Here is a 16347-nt window from a genome sequence, read left to right as displayed (position 1 = left end):
ACCATGAAACTGTATTTAATAAATCATCTTTTTTTTTCTTCTTTTTATAAGCAAAGTCAGATAGTTTTCATCAAAACTGGCAAAATTAATAATATTGATATTTATATTTTAAAAAAAAATAATATCAAACATATTCTTTGGTGAATAATCTTCCAAATTCCACCCTCCTACCTCTTATATGAATTTGATTAAATTTTACATTCTAGCAAAATGTTATATATTATGATTGTATGATGTATGTATGTAGTGTATATTGATACACTATTAAATGCCAATCAAGGCTATACAATACTAACATAAAGTTTATGTGCGAATGCTAGTTATACTAATTGTTTATTATTATTATTATTACTAGTATTATTATTATTATTATTATTATTATTATTTCTTTAAATCAGGGATTTTAATATAGAAAAAATATCCTTGTTTAAATTAAAATAAAGGTGAATTCGAAAACCCGGAATTCATTTCATTTCCTACTATGTTTGAAAATTATTTGTTTGGAATCATTTGAACGTTTTAATGATGGTCGAATTGTGACGTCACAGTAATCCGTGATCGATCCGATTTATTTTCTAAATTTATCCGAAAACTTCCCGAATATGTTCGTTTCATATTCTATATTTGACAGTTACGGATAGACTAAGTGCCAGCTGATGAAATGGCCACTACTGGGAAACGAGTGTTCGAAGAGTTTATTGTTGACACTAAACAAGTTTCCCAAATAAAACAGGCAAAATCGAAGATTGAAAGAATGCACGAAGTGAAGATTACTCTGAAAGAAGTCGTTAAACATGAAAGCAAACAATGGATCAAAGTTGAGGGCGATGTACGAGACCGAATGAATGCTAGGGTAATAAAATTGAAGTCTCAAATTACACAAGACAGGCTTGCTCACACGATCGAAATTTATCTAAATGCAGTGGCTGCTCGTCCAAGCATTCGTGGTCAGGGAGCCTCTACACTACAGGCTAATTGTCCACACATTTGGTTTGAGTCAGTAACACATGGTATCATGTCTGGAACGGTTCATTTACGTTAGTTATGTGGAAATAGAAATTCTTTTTTATACAGATATATTCAATATGGTACAAATACAATTTAAATCTTAACTGATGTAACAAATAACGATTAAAAATCATTGTTCAGTTTATTAAATGTGAACACAGTTTGTGGTGACACTAATAATCGTACATTTTCAGATTAGTTCCAGAGTCCGTGAAAAGTTGTTTTGCCCAGTCGGTCATGTGACTGGCTGGTTAGATTGTCCAGTCAGTCCCACAGATATTTAGCCTGTCCCACTCATTTTTTGGAAATTTGCTGTTAGCGAATTAAAATTATTTAATACTTTTATTGTATGCCAAGTTGTTTTTCATTTTGTTGTATTGACTTGGTTGTGGAGTTTTTTCTCTATATATTTTCAGAAATGGCTATTAATACAGGTTTACTTATTTCCCATTTTGAATGTTATTATTTTAGTGACTTTAGTTTGTATCAATATAATTTTCTGAAGATCAATAATTTTCTTTTATCTTAATCATTCTTCAACAGCATATTTTTAATCCATGAAAAGTTTTCTGCTTCTGTCTGCTCAAAGTCCAACTCATCACCACTGTCCATTTCCCCATTTGCTGCTGTTAAATTGTAGCTCTTGATTTTTTTTCTGTTTTAGTGATCTAACGTTAAAATCACAAAAAAATTGTTAGAGCTACGTTTTGCTGCTATTTCCCCATGATCATAATCATCTTTTATAGGCGTTGTATTATTAGTCTGAACATATGACAGTTGCTTGGCGGTATACCAGGAACGGCACTGGTAAAGTGTTGAATAGGCCACATTAGCAAGATGTCATCAATATCGTACCCGATGGTAAACTGGAAATGGAATAACGCAAGGCAGTCAACATCTAATAACTAGTAATCACTAGTACTGTGACAGCCATTTTTTACCGGAGGTCCTCAGACAGTCACTCGTGATAAAAACATCGGGCAACCCTGTTTTATAACGGTCAGGACTGGCAGGACCGACAGATTTCACATACTCTGAAGTTCAACAACATTTTTGTAACGATTCAGGCATTTCCGTCACGATTCCGTATGTTCTTGATGCAAACCAGATGTGTGGCCGATTAGACTGAAGAGGCTCCTTATCCACAAATGCATGGATGAGGGGTCAATGCCTTATCTAAACCATGACCCCAGGGCCTGGTGTAGTCCAGATAATCTTGATGTGCTGAGGGTTGTTTTTATCTGATGTGTTTTTTTAACATGGGGCTTTATATTAAAATAAACACTACCTGTTTCGCAGTAAGGGGATCAAGCAAAATAAAAAAAATATTAGCCACCTAGAAGGAAACTACTACAAATGTACAAAAATGTATTAAATATGTAGCCTGACGAATAATTACAAGGGTGATCCTAGATTTAGAGGTGTTTTTACTTTGTGGTTATATTTCACTATTGATTTGCTACACTAGAGCAAGTACTAACTTCAGTGATTTCCTTGAATGCCTTAAATAACACATAATAAATTCCTGAATCAGAGGTATGAGGAAATGCATCTCAAAAGGTCTCTTACCAAATTCTCTCTTAGATCTCAGTCCTTGGTTAATTATGATACAATACATGTAGTATGCAAAGCTACATGTATTTAATCACCACAGGTATATTCATGCTGCAATGGAAGAGGGTGGTTTAGGACAATGTCAAACCTAGATTAAACCCATCATTTCATTTGAAATGCATCCACTAAGTCAGGATCATTGCTGTACCAGCAGCTCTAGTGGTGTAATGTCTATTTTGCCAGATTTGTTTTGGACTTGACTTGATTATGGATTGGATTTCTGTAGAAAAAAAAATACCAACTTGAATTTTTACATCCAAAATTTTCATTTACATAAAAAAAATTTCCACATGAAATATGTCTTGATAATATAAACAAATAAAGTGGACTACAACACCATCTGGATTTGCAAGTCAACTTTTGTTACCCACTAGTTTTTGGGTCTAGGGCGACGTCCTCATAAGTATAAATTTGAGTATGGCTATAGCGATGTTGCCATTAAAAGTCCATAGAGATATTGAAATTGAAAGTGTGTCTATAAATAGAAAAGGAAAATGATAGTTTAAATAAATAAAACATATAAATAAAGTTGAAATCATTGTTTATCTGTTATGGTACTGCCAGTCTGAAAATGTTGGAAGTGTGGTGCACTCTTAATTGGCGGTCCTGAAGTTCTGTTGGCAATTAACAGTGTATTTATGGTGGTGTTGTCCACTTTATTGCTTAATTTTTAAAGATTTCTGTGACAACTATAGTAGGTATCCTCCCTCTGGTTTTCTAACCAACTTAAAGGAAGCAGGCATTAGTTCACTTTTCTTTATAATGTATTGACAATAGGGGAAAATCTCCTGCTTATACATTTCCAAAGGTAAATTGGTACATGTATGCCCATCTATTATATAGCAAATAAATTCAAATTAAAATACATGTAGCACATGCAGTAAATTGTTCGAAACAAATTTTATAGGCAGGAAAAGAAGTCATTGACTTAACACAGCTGTATTATTCCAGTTACAGGTATATGTACAATGTGAATGTATCAAAGAGCAATCAAGGGAAACAAGATTGTAGCGGAAATTGCAAAAAGTGCAATTCAGGGACAAAGACGGGGAAAACAGACACACACAACGAAGAACATATGATAAACAAATAAATATGTACAATGGAACTAAAGTAAATGGGCAAGATATCCAAATTGCTCCATCATGCAACCTTTATAAAAGTAGTAAATATTGAAGATGTGCACAATGTGGATAAATTTACTGCTATTTGAATATGAATTCTATCTTTTGAACTGTATTATATGCTATCATGACATATGAACATGTAACCCACTCTATGTTCTTAACTTGCTTGATTTTTATTTACATATTGAAGATATTTATGTGCTGACAAATATATGACATAATATAATATTGGTGTTGTTTTTATTTCAGGAATACATCATAGCAATGTGTCAACCAGGGGAAACTTATCAGCTACCTTTTGATAATAAATGTAGAGAATTTCTGAATGAAGAAAATCTTGAGGAGATTGAAAAACAGACAAATGCATGTATTGACCTTGGAGATAAAAATATAGTTTTAATCAAAGGCTCAGAACTGGCAGTTACTCTAGCTATATCATCATTAGAAAACATTATTGGAGACCCTTGTATTGAAACTGATGGTGTTAATGTAGAGGGTACCCAAAAGGATGGAAAAGGCTTACCCCCATCAGATTGGGAAAAACGATTAGATTCAACATTTATTCGTGCATTATCAAGTAATAGTGATGGTACCTGCAAATTTGATGATTATCATAATTCTTCTGCAGAGGTTAAGATGACCATATTGAAGTGCCTAAATAATGAATTGAGTGATAATGTTGATGAAGATGAATTATTTGAAGAAAGTCTGCGACAAATGGCTGGATCTTCATTACTTCACCCTATTCATATATTTGGGGATGAAGGAGAAGATTTAAATGCAGTGAGTAAGTCTGAGTCTAAACAAAATATTGATCAGATATCTGAACAGTTGTCAGACTCTAATATAACAATACAGGATACATCGTCTAAGAAAACAGAGGAAACGGACGATGTTAAATTTTTACGTACATTTGGAACATCAGCTGGATATTCAAATGAATTAATTGACAGTGGTCTAATGTATATTGATGACAAAACTGCACCTTGTGATTTTCTGGATATCTTGAAGCAGTTGAAAGAGCAATCGAATAATGGTGATAGAACAGAGAGTCCTATGGAAGTTGATATACCTAGTACTTCATCCTCAAATTTTTTCAAAGATTTTCCCCCACCGCCTATTGTTGATAGTGATTTAGAAAAAGCAAGACGTAGTTTACCAAAAGAATACAAGCAAACACTTGTCAAGCACATGATTGAAGAGGAAAAAGGTGAAATGAGTGTCACTGACCTTAAAAAGCAAAATGAGGAAAGACAAAAAATCCTAAAAGAACGGTTCGAAGGTCCATCACCTCAAAGTTCTCCAAGAGGCGAAAACAGTCGAAGAAAAAAGAAAAATAGAAAGAAACAAAAATCAAATAAAAAATTAGGACAAAACAACAATATTGTTGAAGGTGAATCTAGAGATGGGGATGATGAGGAAGAGACATGTGTTCTGAAATTAGGAGACAGTTCAGAAGAAGACTGTATTATAACTGGCGTAGAAGATAGTCAATTGCCAGTTGTTGCAGTTGTAAAACCATCATCTCCAAGACATCCTCCCCCTCAGAGACCATCTTTCGTTCCTCCAGAGAAACCATTAAACCACAGGCAATCTCATTTTACTCGAGACACTGCCCTCACACAAAGACAATCTAATTGTCCTTCAGATAACTATATTCCTTTCAACAGCCATATTATTTCTTATGAGGAGGAGCTTGATGGTCCAAGAGAGCTTCGATATATTGTGATAGATGGTAGTAATGTAGCAATGCAGTAAGTACACTAATTATGACATTGTCATCATCATTGTCGTTATCATCTATAGACATTTGATTTTCACTCTAAGGTTGATTAATAAATGAAAAACCTATGTAATATTTTACCACAAGGTTTCATAGCTCTAATAGTGTTAAATCTAGGATTAGAAAAGGGCATGGTAATTTTTTTTCCAAAGGGCACTTTTTGTCGCAATGTTTGATTTTTAGGGCTTTTTGATTTGTTTAAAAATTGTTATACAATTTAAAAAATCAAAGACACATCTGAATTAAAACCTTTTTATTTGAACTAAAACAGTTTGAGAAAGTCACATACCTGCCAACTATTGAAAATACCCATGGGGTTTTTACATGGGTACCCGTATGATGTGTGAATTGACATTTTCGGGACATATTTTGCAAACTGTGTGGGTTTTACTGTAATAATGTATGAATGAGAGAATATTTAAAGGGCCTTTTTCAGTTGAACAACATGTGCATGCACTATAATACATTGAAGATTGTAAGCCCCCCTTTTTTGTGTTGGATTCCTCCAAACCTATTTAAAATTTCTAAGTTTTTTTTCTAATTCAAAAAAATTAATGAAAAACTTATTTACATTCAAATTCATTTCTACTATTTGAAAATTTATACACTGAACACATCTTTCCTTCTTTCCATTTAAGGGGAGTTAGTATTCATGTTGTGAATATGAAGTTTTACAGTTCAGCAAGTATTTTGGGGATTAAATAAGTCTAAAGTGGGATATGTGACAGTTTCTTGAGTTCAAATTAAGGGGAACTTGTGCAACTCTTACTTTTCATCAAATGCATACCATGAGATGCAGTATATGAGGAAATGTAACAAATATTCAAGAATGTTAATACTGAATTTCCAACATCATCACTATTTGAAAGGAATAGTATTTCTATTACTGTTGCATACAAAACTTGTGGAAAAATACTGCATTGTTGAAATTACAGGAAATGTGAAGACTGCAGGGGAGGTAACTCATTTTGTATAAACAATGATATTTTTAAAATTTGTTGACACACATGTGTACCAGTGATCAAATTTAAGACGAAATACTTGCTAAATGCAAGTTGAAATTCAATTTTGCTAGTAAAAATTTTTTCCACTTGCTAAAATTTGCTGGTGGAATTCTATATGTCATATAGGTAAAGTCAAGAAATAACCCATAAAACTTAAATTTAGTGAGTATTAATTTTCAGTACTTTCTAAATTTAGCTAGTGGAAAAAATTCTGAAATTCAATCCTTGTCTACAAATTTAAGACCTGTTAAAATGACAGTATTGTCAAATTAATTGTGGAGTAGAATTTTCTTTAGAAAATGATTGGATGTTCATAAAATAGTGGTAGATCCAATCGGGATTCATTTTCTAATTTTCTAACCCTGGCGACGATTTCACAAAAATTCGTAAGTGTGAAATTGATAGTAAATTTTGAAGTCACAATGCTATTTTAGATTGTGATGTCATTACTTACGATCAACTTTACATTTATGACTGCTTGTGAAATCATCGCCTGATCAGCTGATTGCTCCTCGGAGATTATTTTCCTGTCACAAAACATACCCTTACCTGTTTAGACAGCAGTTAACACTTTTTGTCAGATTAATGACTCTTAATTAAAGAAAAGAGATTGAACTGCAAATTAGGGGTGTGATTTCGGAGTTTTTAGGTAATTTTGACAAAATTTTTGTGTCAAATTTGACCTAAAAATCGTGTTAGGTAAACAAAATGGCGGCAAAGTTTCATGGTGTTCGCCCTGTAACTATGTACTGTTTTAAAGATACCTAAACATTTTTACTTAACTTATGTTCCAGAAACAAGGGGAAAATGTGGTCCCCTAATCCTAAATCAATGTCAGGCTTGGTATGAAAGTTATTGGTATGATTTCACATAGATCAGTTCACTTACTCATAAGTTATATACATGTAAACCTTTCTAACCCAAACCACTTTAGGACTGTAGAATTTGGTTAAGACAGGTTATAGGTTCAAATTTTTTGAAACATAATCTGATTGTTTTTTATGATGGTTAAATTATCTGTATATTTTTTTGTAAAAATCAGATTAATACTTTTCGATTTACAGGACTTTGTAAATTTAAATAGGGTACAATTTACGATAATTTTTCACATGTCAGAAATTACTAATTTTTTTAAATTACTGATTTTATTTAGAAAAACATCAAACCATGAATGCAGGAAGATGTCATAACAATTTTTGTTTCTCTCTTTTCTTAACTTTCTGTTTTATGGAATTCTGAAAGTTTCAATTTATGTATTGACATGCAAAATTTTCATTACAAAAATATTTGCTCCTTTAATCAGAATCATTTTTCTAATTTGGTATCATATAAAACATGTTATTAGCATTTTTTGTTGGTCTCTTATATTAACTTCTCATTGAGCAAGAATAAGGAATGAGTCAGGATATATTGATTACTGTTCGAATCCTGGTTTTCTTGATTTCCCTTTCAACTCAAAAGTTCATCTGTCAGTTGATAGTAACTACAATGAAGTTCAAAATATTAAATATTAAAAAAAGACTTATTTGAAAAGAGTAACAGGAGACTAAAAGAAGTAAATATTATCAGTTATTTGTTTTAGATGATAAAAAGTGTATTGCGTAGATTAAATCATTTAAAATGTCAAGGCAGAATTTTAATCATTTGAAAATTAGATATTTTATCATTATAAAAAAAATTGAGATGAACTTTTTTTTCATTTTCCTTACTTTAATGAACATATAATAAATTGTTTCCTGAGCGATGTATATTAAAGTGAACATTCTAATATGACATTCTACAAAGCTCTTCAGACCAAAGCTATTGTGAAAATTTATGACTAATGTCAAGGACATATGATGGTATTTTTTGCGACATCATAGATAATTTTACTGATGTCACAACAGAATCTTACTCCAAAACAGTCACCACTTCCAGCAACACTTTGGCTGTGTCTATTCAAAAATATGAAGAAACTAGTCCTATTAGAATCAAAATAAATCACAGAAACTCTATTTTATGATTATTTTACCATGGACTGGCCATAGATGTCGATATTTAATAATGTAACAATCACATAAATGGCCAGCCTGTGGTAAAACAGTGATAAAATGGAGTTTCTGTGATTTGTTTCTTAATTTAGAAGGCAAAGTTATTAATTTTTTTAATATTATACACGTTTTAACAAATTCATTAATAATGGGTAATGTTTTACATGTACATGTATATCTAGAGAAATACCTGGTAGTTAAAACCTTGTAAATGCAACTCCTCCTGTACTGTTACATGTATCTTCCTGTGGATTTTGATGAAAAAATTTTATAGGAAAGTTAGGCATTGAATTATGTAGATGTGTACTATGTAGAAACAAACTGATATCAGGTAACTGAAAGGGGAGATTATCCAATATCAACACAACTCCTCTTGAATCCTTGAATGAGTTCTGATAAAGTTGTTATATGTAAATGATAATCTTTAATTTCAGGTCGCTGGTATAAGATTTATCCAACTTAAGGTGTCTACTACTGTGAAAGTACTGTAGTTCCTGGGGTACCAATTTTTTTTGGTTTTAGTGGGTAGGCAAAACCAAGAAATGTGGTTTCCACCAAAAAGGAGATTTCCATTGATGTGTATATGGAAAACCTCAAAACCACGAATTGGAGAATCTTGTGTTTCTTCCCTAATCCACGAAAATTGGTATCCATGAATTAAAGTACTAATAATTGTTTTTTTCTTAAAGATTAGACTGTATTAATCTTTTTCAGGCATGGTAGAGGAAAAGTTTTTTCCTGTAAGGGCATACAAATTTGTGTTGACTATTTCCTGAATAGAGGTCACACTAAAGTAACATGTTTTGTCCCTGCTTGGAGACGATATAAACCTCGTCCACAAAATCCAATTTCCAATCAAGAAATATTGACAGAGTTGAATGAGAAGGGCCTACTGGAGTTTACTCCTGCCAGAAGATTAGAAAATAAACTTATTAGTTCTTATGATGATAGGTAAAGTACACAAAGAGTAATAGTTTTAAGGTACATGTACAATGTATGATAAAGTTTTACTGCATCTAAATGTCTCATAGTTTGTCTGGTAAAACTTAGGAACTACTTTGAAATTAGCACTTATACTTCTTATAGTAACCTTTTAGTAAACTGATTTTTAAGAATGAAATGAGCATTGTCATAATTTTAGAAGATAAAGGTTATGTATGGTAGTATTATTACCAGGTAGAATGATCACATTGGCTGAGGTCTTGTTGACCAGATCATGATAAAGTTTTGTTCTGCTTCAAGAATATAAAAGACTCAAAGAAGTTAGTGAGCCCAAATTAGTATCAGGATTTCCAACCATTTTACAGAAAAGATATCTTAAGTACTATTCAAAATATGAAGTTCATTTTAGTAAGAAAACAGTGATATTTCAATTTATTTATACGACTGCAAAAAAATTGCAGTCCAACATTTTTGTATATTGGTATGGTGCTGTCATCATCGTCCGTTGACACTTGGTTTTTGTCTGATAACTTGAGTATTAGTTGGTTGATGTTTATAAATTTGTATAACAAGATACCACACCACAAAAGAAAGGTTGGTATTGATTTTGAGGGTTATGGCCTAAACTATTTTAGAATTAAGGGCCAAAAAGGGGCCTAAAACAAGCATTTCATGGAATTTTAAGTATACAACTCCAGTGAAAGCATAGGAATGTTTATGATATTGTTCCATAATATTCTATACCACACTGGTCAGACTTGGATTGATTTTTGGGATTAAGACTTGAACTTTTCAGAAATTAGAGGCCAAAACGGGGGACTAGAAACATGCATTTTTCTGATGTCCAGACAATAACTTGACTACTAGTGAATGATTCTTTTTGAATTTTGAAATTGTATTACAAAATGCCATACCACAAAAGGAAGACTGGGATAGATTCTTGGGGTTATGACTTGAGCTAAGTAAGAATAAGGGGCCAGAAACAAGTATATTTTTTCTGATTTCTTTATGATAGCTTGTTTATATCTGGTGTGATTTTTATATTTTGTGTGTGTTAGATTCCTCATGAAAATCTTTGCCTTGGTATTTCAAATTTCAGATATCATTTACTGTTTTTGAATTATAAAGAGCTAAAGGGGACCACAAATAATTTTTGAGATTACAATGTTATTTTCGAGCAAATATTCTGTTACAGATTTTAGACTTTCCACAGTCATTACAGATATACACTTAAATTGGAAGGACATTTTCGTGCACTGGTACATTCTAAATATATCATGTGTAACATAAAACAAATTTTATTTCCAGATATGTTGTAGAGTTATGCCAAACTGTGGATGGTATAATTATATCCAATGACCAGTATAGAGATTTAATGGGAGAAAAATACAGCTGGAAAAAAATTATTGAGGAAAGGTGGGTAATTGATGTTATTGCAGGCATTATGAAGGTTGTTACAGACCTATTTTGTATTCTTATTACTTCATTACTGGACAGTGACAATTTACATTCAAAGTTTTTTAGAAGATGGAAGCAATATTTCAGGCTGTAACCTACAGTAATTATTTAAATTAAGGACCAGTACATATTTTACTACAACTGGATCAAATTTCTTAGGGCTTGCATTGAAATTTATTTATCATTGTTTTTTTGGGGTTTTTTTTTTGGTGAACTGCTTTTTCATGTTATTTTTTTTGTATACCCACTCAAAGAGTAGGTGGTATATTGGAATCACTTTGTCCATCCATCCATCATTCTGTCCTAATTTTGTTGCAACTATCTCACCTCCTAATGGATTTATTGTTTCAAATTCGGTGTGTGGCTTGATATATATATATAGGGCATATATTGTAAGTAATTTTGGGTGCTGTCTGATATCAACTTCCTGTTTCCTATGGTTATCAATTTGGAATGAGAGAGAAAACTTTAGTCTCTAATATATTAGTTACCAATGGATAGATTGATTTCACGTTTAGTATGTGGCTCTGTATAGATGTTGTATACATTGTGGGTGCTGTATGTTATCAACTTCCTGTACATGTTGGGGTATATCAAGCTAAACAATGCATGTAACTTCATGTTGTTACACTTCACTCAGATTGGAATGGTTCTCTAACACTTAAGTCTGACCCGAGTGAAACTCAGTGTTACAATGACATAAACACCTAAGATTCCACCTAGTTAACACTGACCGTTTGTATATTGTAATAGTCATAAAATTCAATGAGGCATAACAGGGAATTCATTGTAAGTTGTGATGTATATTCTGTTTCTGTTTCTCAGGTAATTCCGAGACCTCTAGTTCGTCATGTCTTTCGATACATTCAATTTTTGGGGTTTTTGATCCTTCAGGATCAAAATACCTATTGTCACTCTATCACTGGAACTTCCCTACTATTTCTGAACACTACACAAAAATATAGTCCATATTTAATTCCTTTTTATATCATTCAATACGTCTTTTATAACAAGTAAATATGTTTCTTGCAATTTATCAGCTCAATGATATTCTATTATTTATGCAAATGAAATTAAATATCATATAGGTCTTCATGTCATCTCAAGATTTTAGGGACTCCTTTTTGGCCTTGAAAGATATTTAGTAATAAATTTACATTTACATTTAGGGAATTTATTGCTTGCAGTAATGTTTCTTGAAGGATTAAATGTGATAAATATTTTCATTTTAACACATGTATAAGTCAAATTATCCATTCTATCATTAATATTTTTCAATTTATAAACAGGAAGTGAAAAGAAGTGATTTTTAACCAAGTAAAATTGGCGGGAAAATTCAAATTTATAAAATTGCAAGTTTTTATTAAAATCTTGTGTTAAGGAAATTATTTTCTGAAGCTGATATTGGTTTTATTAAAAGTATAATTGTTATTTAGTATAAATAGTCTGTAAATATAGCTTTTGAACATTAATACACTTAAAAATTTGGATAGATTTGAAATTGGGGGGAAAAGGTGAAATGGAACAAAATATGTAAATGTGTGTGAAGTTGGATCAGTAGTATAGATTGACTTACAGTTTATACATATTAAAAAGGAACAGTTCTTAATTGTATTTAAAATGCAATTTATGATAACAATTTTATTTAACATCATTGAAATTTTGTTCATGCTACAATTTTCACAAGAATCAGAAAACCACCAGTGCTATCAGCACTTTTTCTTTTTGTACTTGTTTATCATTTGTTAATGTGTTATTGCTATGTCCAAGGAGTGAGAGATATGTAGAAATATTACTTAGCATTTTGTCAAGTAATAATGCAAACTTTTGATATTATAATTTTGCACTTTTAAATTGATAAGTACTATAATAATCATAGATAAAACATTTTGAATTTACAATGTATTGATTGTTGTACCAATAATTTTGATTCGAGTGACCGTGCAGACTTGTGAAAACATTCTAGTGACGCTTTTTGTTTCTGATAGTTTAAATAATCGGACAGCTTTTCCAGAAATAAAAGAAACTACTTATAGGTCCCAAACCATCTATGTAATGTGTACAGAAGAACTGCAAAGTAGAAGCCCTTAATCAGGACTGCAAATATTGTCAGTAATAAATTACAATACGTTGTCCAAACGAGGATAAGAGGCTAAAAATGCTTCAAGTGAACTCTTATTTAAAGTGCATTTTAAATACAACCTACATATATCTTTAATAATAAGTTTTGTTAAATGATTTCAAACTTAAATTGGTGCTGACCTATGTTTACTCCTGTATAAAAAATAATTCCTTGATGAACCTTGTTCATAGTTGTCTATTTTTATAAATTTAAATGAACACATTGTATACAATGTCATCAAATGACAGCGGGTAATTATCACTCAATACAAGACACTTATGAAGTATTTATCAACAATAAATATCTATTTAATGATTTTCACGTTATATTTGTCAATCATTAATGCCACATGCTAATGTCTCAACCACCATTTTATTGTACCAACGGCTTAGATTAAAGCTAGACAAATGAACAGTTGACTCGTATTACTAATGTAGATTTCTGCAAATGGATTGAGAATTTTCAGAAGTCCCCTAGACTCCCCTGTTGTGATTTTCAGGGGTCTCCAATGAATTTTGGAGGTTACTGACCTGAGAGTTTTACTAATACAGATTAAAACTCTGACTTGAGAGTTGGAGAAACAAATGTCCCTGAGGTACTGTATTTCTCTGATTTCATATGTATTGTATACTTGTAATTGGGAAGTACTTTAATTCAGTGATTGTGTTCAGTTCATTTGTTCTTGAATTTCCAAATTCATGGACTGTGTATTGATAGCATAACAGTTTTCAATAGAAACTTTAAATTTTATTGGATTTCATGGTTAGATTGAACCATGAAAACTACAATGGTTTCCCTAAGTAGTTATTATATTTGATTGGAATACAGAGTTTAAAACTTGCTAATTGTACCTAGATATTTTACATACTGATAATTAGTAAATATATATAGATTCTATAAGAGTAACATTTGAGGTTTTACTAGAAACGAGATATCAAACTAATCATTATATATTTTCCTTTCAGATTACTACAGTATAATTTTGTTGGTGATATTTTTATGATACCTGAGGATCCATTAGGTCAGCATGGACCCAAGTTAGATGTTTTCTTGTCAAAACCATCAGGCAAACAGCCTTCACCACTTAGAAAAAGGTAAAACATACTGAAACTTTTCCTGACCTTATAAGTACTTGACTTACACCAAACTTGTCTATGATTGGTCTTCGAGTTATTTTTGCTATGTTTTATGTGATGTTTTAAACATCTTTCAATTTTTAGTTTTCAAGTAGTGATATATGTCTGTGGACTCAGGGCTAGACATAGACATAGATGTTGTAGAGAAGATGTAGTCAATTCTGTGTGAAAAATAATAATTTTGTCTATGGAATCTTTTACAAAAACTTTTCCCTGTCAAAGACAAATGGGAGAAGTGAGCACAAAACAAAAAGTTCTTGTTTTGCTTCACTACTGGTTATCACAGTTTCCCAGGGAGATAACTATGAAAAACTTGGAAACTGAAATATTTTGCTGTATGTTTTGTAAGCACTCTTATTCATTTGTTTCTCTTCTAGATCTTCAATTTGTATGTCATAGACATTTTTTCTAGAGTGTAAATCAAATCATTGTGTCAGGCTTCAAATAGGTTGAGTTTTTTGGTGATAACAAATTCTGTATGTCATTATTTATTAGTTACTAATAATTGTAATTTAAAAGATATACTTGTATCTAGCATTGTAAAGTAATGATTACAAGTCAGATGTAGTAAATAAATTAAAAGATAAAGCTTTGTTTCACTTAGTAAGACTTTAAACAGACTAAAATGTTGGAGTATCATCAATCTTTAAATTTCGTAACTTTTTTTTTTCAGACATCAATCACCACAGAATCCACCATCTCATCCTAACAAATGGAACAGACCAGCTGATCCACCAAATTTACATGACCAACAGTATCACCCTTCCATTCTTGGTGCACCACCAACATATAATCCCCAATTAATACTTGGACCACATCCTGGTGCAAACTGGCAGCAGGCCTCATCATCATCAAACTCATTTCAGAACAATTTTCAGTGTCAAAATAGGATGCCTTGGAATAATCAAGGACAAAATAGTTTTCAGGGACAACAGAAAGGGCAAAATTTTCAGGGGCAAGGTCAAAGACCTACTAATCAAACTAGATTTTCTACATCACCCCAAAAGAAAAGCCAGTGGCAAGCTCCAAAAATTACACGTCCGCATCGAAGTGCAGAAAGGACGTCAGAAATCATTAAAGAATTAAAAGATATTTTTCCTGAATCTGAACCTAAGATAGTAGAGGTTGTTAAGCATCATCCATCAGAGACTGATTTAACAAGATTGTCAAACTACCTAATTAATGCATTAGCAGAATAAAGATGACAGTGATTATTCAAACTATTTGATTGGCCAGCTAATTGTGAAAATTTGACAATGTTTCTTATCAGGGATTCATTATAAGTGTTATGAATAACTACTTGTTTGTATGAGAGTATTCCATAATTGTGCTGTAAGTAATTGTCTTTTAAGAAATTCTACACAGGTTCCACTAAAAACGCTCTTTTTGTGAGCCCTTCAATAATCCTGAGGCAGTACATTTTGTATAGGAGTATGATATGTTTTTTTTTCTTTAAAAATGATTTGTACCATAAACAGCAATTAAATAATTTATGTATAAATAAAAAAAATTATGTGTAATGCATTGATAAACCAACTTACTTTTTACATAGTCCTAACCATCCAGGGCAGAAGTTCAAGTTGTGCAAAGAGTTATAAATTGAACTAAACATGCCAGTAAAAATTCCAAAAAAAGTATGTAACATAAAAATTTTGTGCTTGTAAGTTTAAAGTTACAAGTAACAGTATTAAAAGACTGATAACAAATTCTTATGTAGTGGTATTATAATCATCTCTACCCTTATCAGTCATGATCTGTAAAAGGTTTTTATACCACAGCAAACCAAGGTTTTCATTCATTTTAAGAGATGGTACTGTTCTTATACTTGTCAAGAGAACTTGTTTTTAAGAACTTGTCATGAATCTATATGAAACTGTCTCAATTTTTACCCTGACTTCTCATCAAGTAGTCCACATCAGGGTCAAAACACTCCAAAATAATACTTGTACAATTTCATAAAAAAGATGACTCCTTTTGGGTTCTGTGGTATTCTATATCTTACTAAGACTTTTCTTTACTTAAGGCCCCATTTTCAAATCAATCCACATTGAGTTCAAATATTAAATATTGACTGATGTCAACAAAATATGATGTTTTTATATGATGACAGCAATCTTATTAAA

The 16347-nt window shown here is 31.6% G+C and overlaps 1 protein-coding gene across 1 annotated transcript; it reads left to right on the top strand.

Moving 5' to 3' along the window:
- The first annotated feature begins 515 nt into the window (after positions 1-515).
- On the top strand, positions 516-15760 carry LOC148616250 (uncharacterized). The gene is made up of 6 exons (XM_088583114.1): positions 516-853; positions 3999-5503; positions 9281-9517; positions 10817-10924; positions 14054-14182; positions 14898-15760. Exons 1-6 carry the CDS (start codon positions 662-664, stop codon positions 15421-15423), a joined length of 2697 nt encoding a protein of 898 aa, XP_088439240.1. The 5' UTR covers positions 516-661; the 3' UTR covers positions 15424-15760.
- Positions 15761-16347: the final 587 nt, after the last annotated feature.

Source organism: Perna viridis, chromosome 5 (genome assembly GCF_037379345.1).
Source record: "Perna viridis isolate PV_CMFRI_1.1 ecotype Kerala chromosome 5, ASM3737934v1, whole genome shotgun sequence".
Classification (NCBI taxonomy): domain Eukaryota; kingdom Metazoa; phylum Mollusca; class Bivalvia; order Mytilida; family Mytilidae; genus Perna; species Perna viridis.
This window is presented reverse-complemented; position numbering and strand designations above follow the sequence as displayed.

Bases quoted from the DNA above. Each gene is read 5' to 3' on its own strand.
- LOC148616250 (XM_088583114.1), top strand. From the start codon at position 662: ATGGCCACTACTGGGAAACGAGTGTTCGAAGAGTTTATTGTTGACACT. The intron at 9,518-10,816 runs GTAAAGTACACA...TTTTATTTCCAG, and splicing joins ATTAGTTCTTATGATGATAG to ATATGTTGTAGAGTTATGCC. The intron at 10,925-14,053 runs GTGGGTAATTGA...TTTTCCTTTCAG, and splicing joins AAAAAAATTATTGAGGAAAG to ATTACTACAGTATAATTTTG.